General features: G+C 38.5%; 1 protein-coding gene across 7 annotated transcripts in view; it reads right to left on the minus strand.

The window, feature by feature from the left end:
* Nucleotides 1-824: 824 nt before the first annotated feature.
* The window catches only part of LOC111249930 (gamma-aminobutyric acid receptor subunit alpha-6-like), a 126650-nt gene continuing 112445 nt past the window's right edge, over nucleotides 825-15029 (minus strand). For 5 of the 7 annotated variants that reach the window (XM_086980381.1, XM_022804406.2, XM_086980396.1 and 2 more), the window contains one exon: nucleotides 825-4532. In XM_086980381.1, the coding sequence (XP_086836507.1) occupies nucleotides 4244-4532 (289 nt within the window). In that variant the 3' untranslated portion in view covers nucleotides 825-4243. Of the gene's footprint in view, nucleotides 4533-12857; nucleotides 13295-15029 lie in introns of those variants that run through there. The other 2 variants (XM_086980393.1, XM_086980386.1) reach the window with 2 other exon arrangements.

Consider the following 15029-nt stretch of genomic DNA (forward strand, 5'->3'; position numbering starts at 1 on the left):
GGATATATATATATATATATATATATATACATATAAGTCCGGATATCTTTCGACTAGTTGAGAACCGTTTTAGTAATACGAGCGAAAAATATTTATCGCCAATTGAATCATCAGAATGAGCTCCAGTTATTTTAGTTCAGTCTTTTTGAGCTACGCCATCAAATCTACACTTATCAATGCTGTTTGATGCATGCTTACTATTAAAAAATTATTTTCGAATCAAAGAAAGGGTAGTTTAAAGGTGGTTAGGGAGCAGCCCAGATCGACAATGAAAATTGTAGGTGAAGGCAACGGATATTACATCAAGCAAACCATTTCATGGTTTCTAAAAGCTGGATCTGAGCCCAACACTCTGTATATATATGTGCTGAATAAACACCTTAAAGATTATTACTCAATAACTGGGGTTGACAACCAAAGAGTACTTCTTTTTGACAGTTAAAGCCGAGCCCCGATATATCATGGCTCACATATGGACTTGACAACTATATAATCCTATAGTTGATTAAAGTACAATGATTTTTTTCTGATAACAAAACTGAGGATATGTGCTTGGACATACACCCAGATGAGGCTCATAAATTTGACATCAGAGGGTGTACTAGACCAGTAAAACGTCGGCTTTCTAAATAGTATAAGACCCGAAACGATGCAGTATAACAGAAAATAGTTCTATTTGTAGGTTACGATTAGTACTCGATCACAATGAATAACCCTATAATATAATCATACGCTGTGAAAGGTCTAAAAGATACTGTACTCCTATGATGACCTTCGTTTTCGGTTCGGTTCTTGTGTCATCCTGTTACAACTGTATGTATCCGTTTGATTTAAATCGATAGTTGTCAAAATGTACAGCTACCTCAGAGTTTTATTTATTTCTTTATCTGTAATAGTCTTTCACCGGCCACTACATATGGTTCGCGTTTGTTCCTTTCGTTTCTCTCCTCAGCATCATAAATCATAATCATCAGCATCGCCACTGTATGTTGTATCGCCTGTATTATGTTTTTCGGTTATTTTCATCGTTGTTATTACAAGGAAATTACCCTCAAGCAGGTACCCGCGTAGCGAATTACCGGAGAAGTTCGTCTTGTTTATTGTGCTGTCAGTATGAATTCCATTTAATCATAACCATCATGTCTATGCTACTCTATAATGTCATTACCTTGATAACTGCTATGTATTACTACTTGTTCCTGTATTACTTATGAATCCTTCATATGATACACATAATATATTTATATACTATAGTATATATGAGACATTTCTGCTAACCGTCTGGTCACGACCAATCGGTGTGGCATTGGCAATGCTGCCGCTGCCACTCTGATTTTTGTCATCATTATTTACTTCATAACGGTGAAAAATATAAGACGATATGTACCACTTTATTACATCTACAGCTTTCGCTATAATAGTAACGTTATCTATTCGTGGCACCGAATGTCCAAATGAAATATCATTAAAAAAATAGCTATTGGTTTCGTCGTTACCAGATTAAGATCTCTCTCAAATAAACTTTCCTTTTCCCAATAGGCTATATATATGTAGTAGCTATAAATTTTCCAAACTAATTTACGGCTTGATTTTTGAAAATGAGCGCGCCTGTCAGCCAGTAACAGTGGCATGTTTTGATTCGGATACGACGACGACGACAACAACAACAATTATTTTTTTGAATCAGTGTCAAAAAGGACGTTACCTATTATAATTATACCACGGGTAACGGCCTCTATGGAAAACGAAAAACGGAGTGAATCAACCAGGCAGGCTAATGTATGGCGCTCTGGTGACCGCGCGTGGAAACACCTTAAACATGGTTCCGCTTAGCAGCGGAGCTCAAAGTGAACATTTTTTTTTTTCGTTTTTTCTACTTAAAAAGCGTCAGATGAAGTTCTTAACGTTGCTTAAGTTTAGCTTTAGTTACTCTGAGTCCACACTTTTTGCACTAAATACATATATAGATATGTATTGATAACAACATGCTTTAATATTCTTTCTGTAATCTCATCTTAGTATTTGTTCTCACTGCTATTCATAATTGAAAACATGATATCTTTTTCTAGATATGTATGCGTGTGTAATGTTGTGTTTTTTTGTTATTTGTCTATATCTGAAGCTAATTTCTGATGTCTATGGCATTTTGACTTAGATGCTGAGCGCCTTGTTTTACCCCATACCGTTTTGCATCTTTGACCCTTTTTCTTATCATTTTGTTTGTTTGTTTGCTTGCTTGCTTTATTCGGTCCTTCTTACTGCTTGCAACACATTGCTCGCCGAAGGCTGCATTGTAATGGTTGTCTTTCTCTCACCCGGCGTTATCTTTTTTGCCATCTCTTTCTCGGAACTGTTTTGTACGGGTCGACACATTTACGTTATATTTTCTTTCTTTTGCTACCATCACCACCCTTACCCTGGTATGTCGCGTAGAAGTGCGATTTTTCGATTCACCTGTCCTGCTCTCGTCTGTCTGAAGACTACGATGGCCGTAACGACACTAACACGGGCCATACCGTACTTACCTGCGGAATGTGGGCTGCAAAAAAACAGGTGGAAATCTGCCGCACCTTTGGGGTGCATCTACCCTTCGCTAAGCTGGCTAAAAACCCCTTAGCCAGCCCTTGTCCGCATTGTGGTGGGCTGTTACTTTACCTCGCTTCTGTCTACCACTTACTCTAACAGTTTGTTTGAAGCTAATTATTGAGGAGTTCCTTGAAGAAGCAACTATAGCTTTGAAAACGGTAGCCAAGTAAGAGCTAGTTTCCAGCTAATGGCCTAAATAAATTCGAGAATGTTGCGGACAGATCGCGGAAGAGGAAAGGGATCACACGTGGAAGTAACCTTCGAACAACAGAATTCATGTCGTACAGAAGAGACATAGGTCACTCATGGGAAACTCGGCAACTGTACATGTAAAGTGAAACGATCCTATATCTGGGCTTATTACTGTCAATCACACATCAACGGACAAGCGTTCTTCTCAAAGAGTCGAGGGAAATATAAGTAGCTCGAAGCGATTATATATTAGGGTAATTTTTATCATTAAAAAAAAAAACCGAATGTGGTGCCAAATCATTATGTCACCGAGGCCCTGCATGTTGTGAAATTTTAAATGGGCTATAAGAATTTTGCTTTTTGAATCGAGAACCGCATATCTTCTGACAGCAAAAAGACATTTCTTCTATTAGGCAATTTTCTAACTAATAAGAATTTCATCTCGAAAATTTTTTTATGTGTCCTATCTTTAACTACATTTTGTGTTTGAAGGTTCACTGAGCAGAGGTACCACTTACGCACGCATTCGGCTACATTGTTCTTGCGTCCTTATCTTTAGTAAGAGTGATAGTAGTAATGATAGAGATAAAAGTCGTCATCTGCAATACCACCTAGCCGCTTTTGTTCCTGTGTTTCTTGGCAGTACCAGGTACATCGTAACTGGAAGGCCGCTTGCCAACTAGGCAACAACAGCCCGCTTTAATGATCTCGGTTAGCGCCGTGGAGCCGATTTTAGGGGTAAAGGCAAACTGACGATAATTAGCTTCAACAACTTTCTTATATATGTAATGAACCGACAAGTGTCGCCAGTAGAATGTTAGGTGACTCCACTCCTATATAACGAGTCTCGAAGTATCGCGTTCGTTGAAGTGGAAACGCGGAGAATCCCCAGTGAGTCACACATTGACATTCTAAAATGGCAGATACGAGGATGGATCACTCCAAAAAAAAGATAGGTAAAGTAGATTAAATCTGCGCTGTGAGAAATAAAATAAAGAACGGTATGGCCCAAAGTCACGTAGTGCGATATCATATATATATACGCATGTATGCAAAGTGGACTCGGAGTGAAGATCAGGAGCACAAGTTGACTGACTGATTCACTAACAAGACCGATAAACACGTTGTGTGTACGGCAAGACATGCAATTCTCTATGAGTGGTCCGTGAAATGTGTTGATATGCTTGGCGACTATATTTATTACTGCCCTTTACTTTCATGTACTTAGCTCGAATCGGTCGTTTTCGGAGCTTCAGTCATTTTGAAAATGTTCACAGTCTGGATGATACAGCGGTAGCCTTCTTGAAGTCACATGGTCAGGTTTCATACGTAGGCGTTGGTAAGCTTACGGTAGCATTGTATGCAATAGTCGTAGACCTATTTCAGTAGAGGAATTGCCTGGTGACGGGTGTCGTTGCATCATGAGGCAAACAGTCATCTTGGCAGAGTTAGTAAAACGTTTGAGTCAGTAAAGGCTATGGTTAATTTTTGCCGTGCCGTGGAAGTCGTCCGGCGAATTAATTTCGGTCTGCGTTGCTGCGGCCAATAACGGCACTCCGGCTGTTACGCCACCTGCCGGCGATGAATAATCTATTTCATCATCGACGAGATACAGAAATAAGGCCCAGTACGAAAGCATAAACAACGTGAATGTTAGCGGAAATATAATTCGCGCCCAGGCGTCCACCTCCCCAGAGATCTCGTGCGGGGTCAGTGCATCCTCACTCTCGGGGCGAGTCGCGATCTGGATGTACCTGAAAAGTTCAAAAACACCGCAATTGTGTTATCCTAGTTGCATGTTGAAAAAGATCAAGGATTCGTAATTTTAAGTTGTGACGGATACCTTCAAGTTACCGTATATGAAACAGAATACTTACGAATTACTACGTCCTTGGAGACCGAACAACTACAAAACCGATTTCTGATTGCTCACATCGCAATAAATAAAGCAATTGGGTAGAGACGCGACTGAACATAATAAATTACATATAGTATTCGCAATCCAGTAGCTCTCATTATTGCGTACGTCATAATGCTAATAGATCCTAGACGTAGGCGGAGGAATTTGTTCGTCATTACTGTGTAAATTTACATTTTCCTTATGCAAAATTGTAATAATGAAATTATTTTGTAACTTGACAGGACAGCGAAAATATTCATTTTTGTTTTTTTTGCTCGTTGACGTGTGCGCAACGTTGAAAAATGTTATTTGCGGCCTATCGTAATTATTATAGATTTGTCAGCCTATTGGTGTTGCCTACAGACAACTAATGTTCTTAAATATTATGTTGATATAAAAGTATTTACGATTAGAACCGTGTTGCGTTTTCTATATAATTTGCACTTGAACTCGCATTTTCTATGCTATCAAATTATAGCACCGAAAAGCTGGGTATGTTTCGACATTGTCTTCTTAATTGCTTCTTTTGTAATTAAAAAAAATTACACCTGAGATGGGTGCGATATTTATAATATATGTATATCATTGCTTATAAGTAAAAATATTTTTCGTGCCTTTTAAAGAGGATGTTTTATTACATTTTTTCCCCGCAATGAAAAATAGTTGAACTCTAGGCAACTCTGTACAGCAATTTAAATTGTCAAGTTCAATCAAGGAGTGGAGGCTTTGGGCAAAGAAATGATTATAAAAAGTGATGTTATTCCTTAAAAATATCAGTCCGGATCTGGCCTTAGTAACTTGTGTCTAAGTTCTTTGGGTCACCTTTTGAGTTTTGACGGCCCGTCCGTCCTTAGGCAGTGCTTCATATGGCTAGTCCTCATCATAAAACAAAGCATGCATACGCCTTGTTTTAAACCTTGTTTTCAGAAAAGGTGTAGGGAATCGATGTACGAATCGTTTGGAGCCCGAAACGACTTATCGTGAAATCCAAGTGTGGGACTATCATTGACCTCAAAAAACGCTTACCTTTTGGTGTTGTTAAATGCCGCATTGAGCAAAAAGCAATTACCCACTAGCTGTAATTCTCCGGGGGGAGGGCTTCAAGACTACGCGTTAGGCCTATAGCACCTTGTATGTCCTTAAATTGGGTAGGCAAACACGTTACCACTGCACCGCCATAGAAACGGCCTTGCTACCCTAGAACAATATGACGGATCATGACTTAAACATTAGTTTACGACCAGCTTATAATATTGGCTATGCTCCTTACGACATGTAAAGGGCAAGCGCTCCCGAATAAGGAGCAGAAGTTTGAAAATGGGTCTGAAAACGGATTGCGCCCTTCGATCGGCTAGTATTCTGTTCCGTAAGCTAATCGAATTCGAAGTAAGCTGAAAAGTATTTTTATTGCGCCTAATAATTAGCGGCGCAGATTTGAACTAGATACTATGACGATTTATTGTTGTTTCACCTCAAGTCATGAACGATATTTCGAGGTGCATGATGTAGTAACAGATTGTATACAGTAGGATGTTTCCAAACCACTTCTAGTATTTGAAGAGATAATTACTTTTCCACTTGGCAAATTCGACGATTTGTTATCAAGACGGCTGTTTGGATACGCCGCACCCTCCTAGTCTTGTATCTTTACGCGTCGACCCAGAAACGTGCAAGTATGCATGCCTTTATACACATTTGTACCTTTAGAATACAATACACGTTCTCGCTTCGCAAACGACTCTTCCTGCCGGGACTGTCTGGCTATATCAAATGTTCCATTTGTATGTCTGTTTAAAGGAAACATAAATGGAACACGCTGACGTGCAAAGCCACTTTCGGGAAAAGGTTTTACCGGACGATCCAAGTTACTGGCATGTGAATTGAAGTCAAACGCAAAAAATACTAATTCTCTAACATTGTAGTAAAGCGAAGCTATTTAATTGAAATCATTAATGAGGTACCCCAATTCACGTCTAGTTGTTACAACCTATTTATGCAACTCTTTTCCTTAGTTTTTATTACGAGTGATATATCTGTTTACGAGTTTTCTTAGTGACTTTGACAATGAAGTATTTAACAAGCAAATATTTCAAGAGAACTCCCAAAAAAGCGTTTGAACCTTTAACTGAAGGTGTTGGTCATTTTTTATGGACTTAAAATGTTCTTGAAAAACACTTTTTTTTGTGTAAAAAACCCTCTATTTGCAGAACACAATAGAAAACTGATTATCGTAGTATGCCCTATGCATATAACGACGATAAGTAAGTGAGAAATCCCAGTTTAAGCGGTACTGCTTTTTATTTAACTGATCCAATATATTGAAATTAACTAGAAATATAATGTTATAATTATGTAAATGTCTGAAGCAAACTAACGCGGGCAACTATAAAGGCATATTCTAATCTTTTCACTAGCATTTGCCCTTAAGTGAGACCTCAACCCTTGTACCTCATCTTCCTATTGCAATGCAAAGGTTTGGTTTAACTTAAGTTTTATTAATGCTTAGGTTCTCGCAAAAAGTAGTAATAAAAAATGTTACATTGCACCAAATATTTTGCACCATAATTATTAATTAATAATACTTTTTACACTCTTTTTGCATAATTATCCAATTTATGCCTTATTTACATGCTTTTTTCATACGTTTTTTACTCACTTGAGCATGCCGATTTTACGAAGAAAAAAACTCTATACTGACAGTGGGCGGCAAGCAGAAGCGTTCCTACTAGATTCGTAGCCATAAAGAGCATTCGTTAGAGCGACTGACGACGACGATAAGCAAGAAAAGATCTTTTGAAATCTTCAAAGCAACACGAGCAAAATCCATGCTTCTTGCATTATGTTGGGAAACCTCGCACGAAACAAAGTGGACCTTAACCCAGGTACAACAGCTTGTTGCAAAGTTTCGTAGGCAAACGTGTTACCGTTGTACTATCGTAGGAATAAAGGATAATAAATATATTGTATTATATATTAGTGACCCTTTTTTTTTAAATAAATAATACTCTACAAGTCCTTCTTTTATTGGCATTAACAAAAATGTTCTGAAAATTTCGATAATATCCTCCACATGCTGACGAATGCGACCACACGTTACCGGCGTCTGAATGCCAAAAAGCATAAAAGTGTTATCCGTATAAGCAATGTTCTTATATATACTATTCGACGATATGTCAAGCACTGCGCAACTGAATTCTGAAAGCAGTAAACATCTAAAAACCGAACTTGGAAGAAAAATGAGTAATTTGAGCATTCAAAGCAATATTTTAACATTTGCAGGAAAATCCGAGTAACTTAAGCAGTTGAAAGCGGCTGCAGGTTCTAAAACCAAACTAAGGCAGACATGCCTATTTTTAATGCCGTTGGTGATCTCCTGCCAATGCCAGCTCAGTTGATCGAGACTTCCGTCCGTATTGAGTAAGTGAAAAAGGTTGATTATTTTTGAAATGTTTGTCGAATCGATTAATCACTAACTTTCCAAGGAAGTTGCATAGATAGCCCTTCAAGGATATCAAGCGGCAGTTAGTAATTCGGGTAAGTTCTTCTTTAGTTAGTAATAGACGAAAGATATTTCGCGTTTTTTAATCTAGAAGCCCGTATCACTGAATGGATTGACTACTCTGGCTAGGGGCAAAAAAGAAAGGTGGAATAGGCGGTGCTCTCATGACTGTCTGTGCTACCCCAATTCTCACGCGTACATCCCAAAGCATCTTCCTACGGGAGTAATATAGCAAACAGGTAGATACAGATAGAAGCCTTACTACACAGAAAATTAGATGCTGTTTTTTGTGACCGCCTTTGAAAGTGATACGGTGGACGATGAAACTCAGCCCGGTGATCATGGACTTAATAAGGTGGCAAATGCCCTTAATCTCCGAGCTGGTATATTTTTAGACTGCTGAACTTCATTTGTTAATAGCTCATCTTCATATGTGATTCAATAGTAAATACAATCGCTTTCATGCTCCATCGCCTTTTTGCGCACAGAGCTTCAGAAAAATAGGTGGTCGTCGACTCCTTCCTTGGTGCACATCAAGGAACTGCGTTTTCGATCACTGACACTATCTACCCAAAACGAACTTAGTCGGTTTTTGGATAACTTCTGTCCGTAAAACTGACACATCAGGCCACTATGAATGAGCAATCACGGTTGTAGGAATTTTGATCGGTCGAGAGCCATCAGGATGGTTTGCAATCTTCTGAAGATATTTCCTGAAACGTCACCAGGCTTTCACCAGATAATACTTATGCCTTTTAATACGTACTCCTTTTTACACGGTCATTTGCTAAAGACGGGGATATGGACAACCTATGTAGTTACAGTATTCTTTATAGTTTCAATATTATTATGATAGACTAAGTATATGACGATGCCTACTCTAACGGTGAACTTCGCATGTTGCTATGCCTCGAATGCTGGTGCTAAGATATGTTGGTCTGAAGGAATCAGAAGTTTGTATAATATCGTTGTATAGGCTTTCCGAATTACCCAAGCAGCTATGCGATATACTGGAACCTAAATTTATATGTGGGACGTCTTACTCCCTGACATAGATTAATCATTTACAGCCATCATCGGTGGCAGCTCTTCTGGGGAAGCTAGTTTTTTAAACTTCCGTATAACCAGTGACTTCTTTAACACGTTCAAGTTATAATTGAGCCAGGGAAGGCTGACGCTAGTGTAAACAGTCACAAAAGCGGAGAAATTAGAGCTATTCTATCTGTAAATAACTCACCCATATGCTCAGGCCATAGCGTCATATTCCACAAATTACTGATCACGTAAGCCCACTGATGCCAGAAAACGCTTACATTTCTACGAATGTAATTTTCTATTAATAAAGAGTAACTTGTTGCTTGTGAATTGAACCAAATCCTTTGTTTCTTTTCTTATGTATGCTCAGCACTCTCATTAATTATTCGGAGTGCCTGAATCCAACTTTTAGACCAGGTGGCAGTACAATAAAATGGGTCAACATAAAAAACCTTAAAAAATATGGTTGATTGCAAATTTTCACCTATTATCAAGTCTGAAGCGCACAGAAATTCTCGAGGCAACGTGGCTTATTTTTGAGAATTTGAATGGTACATTTGGATATGCATACCAAAGGATAAGAAAATCAAGAAGCACTTGCATCCCTAAAGTTGAAACGATGACCCTCTAATCCGCGATGACCTAAACGAAGCTTAAGTGCATAGAGACTTTTTGGGCCTGTCTTTATGTCCCGTAGCGCCCCAAGGGAGAAAAGTCTTTCAATTGGGATAATTATCCACTTCTAACTATTTTCATTGACCTTAACACCCGAAAGCTTGAAAAAACCGTTGTTAAATGTAGCTCTACTTGTGATGTAGTCTCCCTGCTTCTCTTCTGCCAAACACCTTTGCTTAAAAATAACCCGATTCGACAAGAACGCTGTTTCGGATCTCTCTAAAGTTTCATGAGCCACGCCACTCTGCAATGAGGCTGTTATAACTACCGCCGAATAACTTGCAAGTCCACAGTCTATGTAAGTTCATCATAATCAACTACATCGTAACTTACTTAGCACGGAGAGAATTTTTTTTGCTACCCACAAATATTGGCTCGCGAAGTAAAAATCGACGACAATACAGCTTGTTATAGTGATTTGAAAATGGGTGGCACCTCATAATCAACATCACAATTTCGGTTGCATCTGCTTCGAGTCTTCCAAAACTTTTGGCTGAGTTAATCACAGCCTGTCATCGCAGAGCCCATTCACATAGAAGCTGATTATCGCTTCATAAACTTGATAAGAAGCTATCTGACGAATCAAACTTTTTACGCTGAAATGAACGTCATCTTCAATTTCAGGGAGGCAAGTCCATCGGATGTATTCAAAGCTTTTGTATTGGTGTGCATTTAATTAGGATTTTGTTTTCTCAGCCGAAGATGTTATCTCAGCCGAAGTTCAACATAAACTCTATGCTCATAACTTTATTCCTGTAGTAATTCTCGGTAAAGAATCTAAAGGCTGCAATTACGCTGGAGTTTGGTTCTTATCCTCATTTTAACTAAATTATTAGATCGTTATTAGACCGCCGATTTCCTTTTTTTTTTATTTGACAATTAAAAAAAACCCTCTTTTTAGATTCACCTCTACAAAGATCTGATTCCTATATTGAACGAAAGAAATTCCTATATTGTACCGAAGCTTAGGGTTCCGCGTCACGGCAGTTGATCGATTGCAAAGTCGGGCTGTTTTGAGAGCTGCCTTTATCTGGATTGAACGTACATTGAGCAGGTCTATCCCACGAGTGTATATCCGAATTGTACTCTAAGGCGGTACAAGAACTAGTTTGCATGCTCAGTATGTGTTGAATCTACGTAAGGTTGAGAGAATTGACGATAATATGTGATTTACTATGCAATAGTGATAAAAATAGAACATATAGCAAGCTTACTTATGGATTCAATAATCTCGTTCATGCCTCAAGAAAATGGGGCTATTTCAAGCAGATCGTTCTCGACAACCAGCGCTTTGATATTATCTGCTATCTTCAAAAATAGCAGGTTAAACGTACGCCAGCGTCTACTGATGTGCCCAAAAAAATAGGATGCGTAACGACCTGACATAATACCAGTGAGTTTTACACCGAGAGTGCGAATTTCACGCCTTGCATACGACCTGTCTCGTACTAGGCTAACAACAGGAAGCAGGGTTTTTGCGCGCAAGTAAAGGAACCTTTCTTTGGAAGAGGGTTATATCGCACGACTGCGATGAATCGAAAATCTAGACAAAAAGAGAGCACCCACAGAACATTTTTTCTTCGAGATCTTCTCCATTAGCTTCAATGGCAGAGAGAGCAACGCGAATAGTAACGCTAAGAATAGTAGAAAGCATTTAAGCAATAGCATAGAGCCTCAGTGGCAGATGTACGGCCGGCATTTAGAGACTTAGGGGCAGATTTCATTGCAGTCTTCTACACGTGCAAAACGCATTCGTCATATTGGAAGTGCCAACTTACCCAAGTCTTGTATCGTCAGAAAATTCATGTTGATCTGTCATAACACAGAGAAGGAAACAGGAAAGCAAGTTGGGTCTGAAATGAGTAAGTGACAATGAAGTATGGGCCATTCTCTCCCTCAGGGTAATAGAGTTACTCAAACCAAGGCCACTCTATTGCAGTAGGGAAAAGACGAAAGCAGCTTTTTTATAATTTACGCTGCCACAACATTGAGCATTACCACATAGCTGTAACTAGTACTACTTTGCACTATCTGCCAAAAAAAGCAAACGGAAATGGGCTGACAGCTGGGACAAGGTCGTAAAGGGGACAATGAATCCATATTAAACCAATTTGTTGCTAGGCCAAGTAATGAGATTTTAACTTTCCAAGCAAGACAACACTTGCCTTAAGGTACACAATCAACCAAGTAAAATAGAACATTTAGCATCTCTTTAGAAAACCGAGTAAACTGGATACGATCTCAGAAAGTAATTTGGGGAGACAGTATCATAGATTATTTTGAACCCTGACGGTGGACTTTTTCGTCGAAATGCTTGATCCATGCAGAAATACATATATTACTGAAGCGACTCTCTAATAGTTACCGATAAAAGAAAATACGCTTGCTTAAAGTGTTTTGGTCCTTGAACTGGAATAATTTAGAAAATAGCAGTTTGGCTGATCTAGTCCTTTCAGTAGAAGTTAAGAAACGCCGTACGTGTACAGACATTTTCAACTTGAAACGCTGATGTTAATAATTTAAATCAAAGGTGTAATAGTTAGCAGTGCAATATCCGAAGTTATTTATGCATTTTTCTGAGAGAAGTTGTAGGTTAATCACTCTCGACTCACCTCTTCATCTTTGAGAGTCGCTGGCCAAACATAATACAGACGTATGACTAACTTAGCAAATTTTTTATGACAATCAAGCTACAGCTGAAGCCGTCCGCTTAAAAGCTTGGTACTGGTTTATCGCACTTTTTTCACTATACGAAATGAAAACGGTTTATTTAGAAAAAAAACACAGCCATGAACAACTTGTGCCTAAATCTAAGAGAAATTTAATTTCCAGCAGAGTAGAGCATTTTGATACACACAGAAACGAATCCATATATATCGTATGTCACTCATGATGCGTACATTACATGGATTAACAAAAGACTAAAGTTGAATTTCTTACGTTTTATGTCAGAAGAGCCGATTAATCGAAGAGTTAATTATGGATACCTAACGTTTAGTAGAGCTCGCTGCTACAAAGGTGCACCGATCCTTTCGGACGATCATCCATCAGTCCATGCATAGATACCTGATGCAGAACAGTAATGCTCAGGTCGGGATAGGCAAACGAACAAACAACATCGAGTAAAATAGAACAAGAGCGCTCTTGCTACACATGACTTAGTCATGACGGGAATGCTCATTTATCTAAGCACACGTCTATTATCAGTAGGATGTATCGTGCCAAGCATTTCAAATATTGCCCTTCTGACCGGGGAATATTGTCTTCTTTGCCTGCAGATTTTACCCGCTGATCTTTGTATTGACTAGGTGTACGTATACATGGCAGAGTTCATTTGTTGCGCAGGGTGGCCTTCCGACTGGTATGCGAACCGTATAGGTAAAATCATAGCACTGAAAAGATAGCAGCTAGACATCCGAATGAGAGAGCAAATAAACAAATACTGCTTATAAATAATTGCATTGAAATTCCAATTACTATAGGTTGAATATAAACTATGTTGAAAAACAGATTGATGCCTCTTCGTATATTATTCAAGCTTTAATTATACGAACGGTATACATGATTTACTAATACCTATACGATCGGAATTTTTTCTGTGCACTGTAGGCAGTTTCCTTTGACAATGTCTCCCTGATGCATACGGCTCCGGATCTGCTATGAAATAGTGTTTAAAATAAAAGGGAATCTAGTTAATCTAATAAAATTAAATCAATTTTTTGCGTCAAGGATATTGAAGATTACGTTTGCACAGATGGACAAATTATGTAAGCCAGCCTCGTTCGACAATTTACAAAACTATACGCTTCACAAGATCTGCAACAATTGGAGTTACAAGTCGTTATACGTTCGTAAACGGATAACGTAGCACGGAGAATGCAGATGCATATTTGTAAATATGCTCTCCTGAAGACAATAGCATATTGTATAACTGATTTCCTAAATGAGGGCACAAACCAAAGGTCTCAGAATGCAGAGATCGAAGACTCTTACTTGACCCCTCTATGAAATCCCTGCTATCTTATACCTGTAAACTGACTCTTAGCAGTGTAATAAAACGGGATGTATAAGCATGTTGCCTCAAGCTGAGCGAGCCCTGCCTGACGCCTAAGAATACACTTGATTTATTTTCGGCTTTTCTTGTACCAACGAGCCCTGGTTCTTTTGCGGCGTGTCCAACACGTATTTGTAAAACGGGTGCGACATTGATGTGCTGTTGCGTAAAATAATATAGCGATATAGAACAAAAAACTTATCCTAAAAATTTAAAGAGAGCTTGATTAGCGGCAAAAAATCTTTGACTATTTTGTTACAACAACCAGTAACCTCGCTTAATGGATGCTGCATGACCTCTGGGAATAGTCCTCAATGAGGTTGCCAATATACCTTTCTCTGGCTCTCGGCGCCACGATTGCGACCGTTGCAACTCTCCCTTTAATTGAAGGAGATTTGTGCTGTAACTTTTACAATTTTCGATTGTACTACAAAGTGTTCTTGCTATCATTGTCTGTGGTGCATGATACACTTGCCCATAAAGTGGTATATTTACAGAGGCGGTATATCAAGCTGGCGATGATGATAGGTTAAAGAACTACGCCCACCTGTACACGCGTTTATAGATACGAGGACAACAGTAGTTTTTCATTCGCGCTTGTCAGTAAATTTATAATTGAATCTCTCCAAATATTTAGCAGTTCCTTAATTATCAAGGGTCTTCTCGTGAAGAAGTGTAGTACCTACTGGTTCATAGTACTCTTTGTAGAGCATTTTTATATGTTACTGCTTGTAATATGCATATATATATATATATATATATATATATATATATATATATATATATAACATTGTTCTGACAACATGTAGAATCTAAACTGATTTTACCAAGAAGTAGTTAAGTATAGGCTCTATGTTTGTGGTCCATTAAAATCGTTGTTACACATTGTTTAATGACATACCAGCAAAAAGTAGACTACATTTGTACTTTTTTTTTATATGTCTTAAAACGACGGGTGTTTATATATATATATATATATACGTATGTACCAAGATTGGCACTAAATTTGTTTGTCGTAACAAGTATGCTTTCATCCGCTACTTCTAGCGCTGGCGAAAGTCAACTCTTTCTACAACAGAGCAGCAGAC

The sequence above is a fragment of the Varroa destructor genome, unplaced genomic scaffold (assembly GCF_002443255.2).
Source record: "Varroa destructor unplaced genomic scaffold, Vdes_3.0 BEIS01000001.1, whole genome shotgun sequence".
NCBI lineage: Eukaryota > Metazoa > Arthropoda > Arachnida > Mesostigmata > Varroidae > Varroa > Varroa destructor.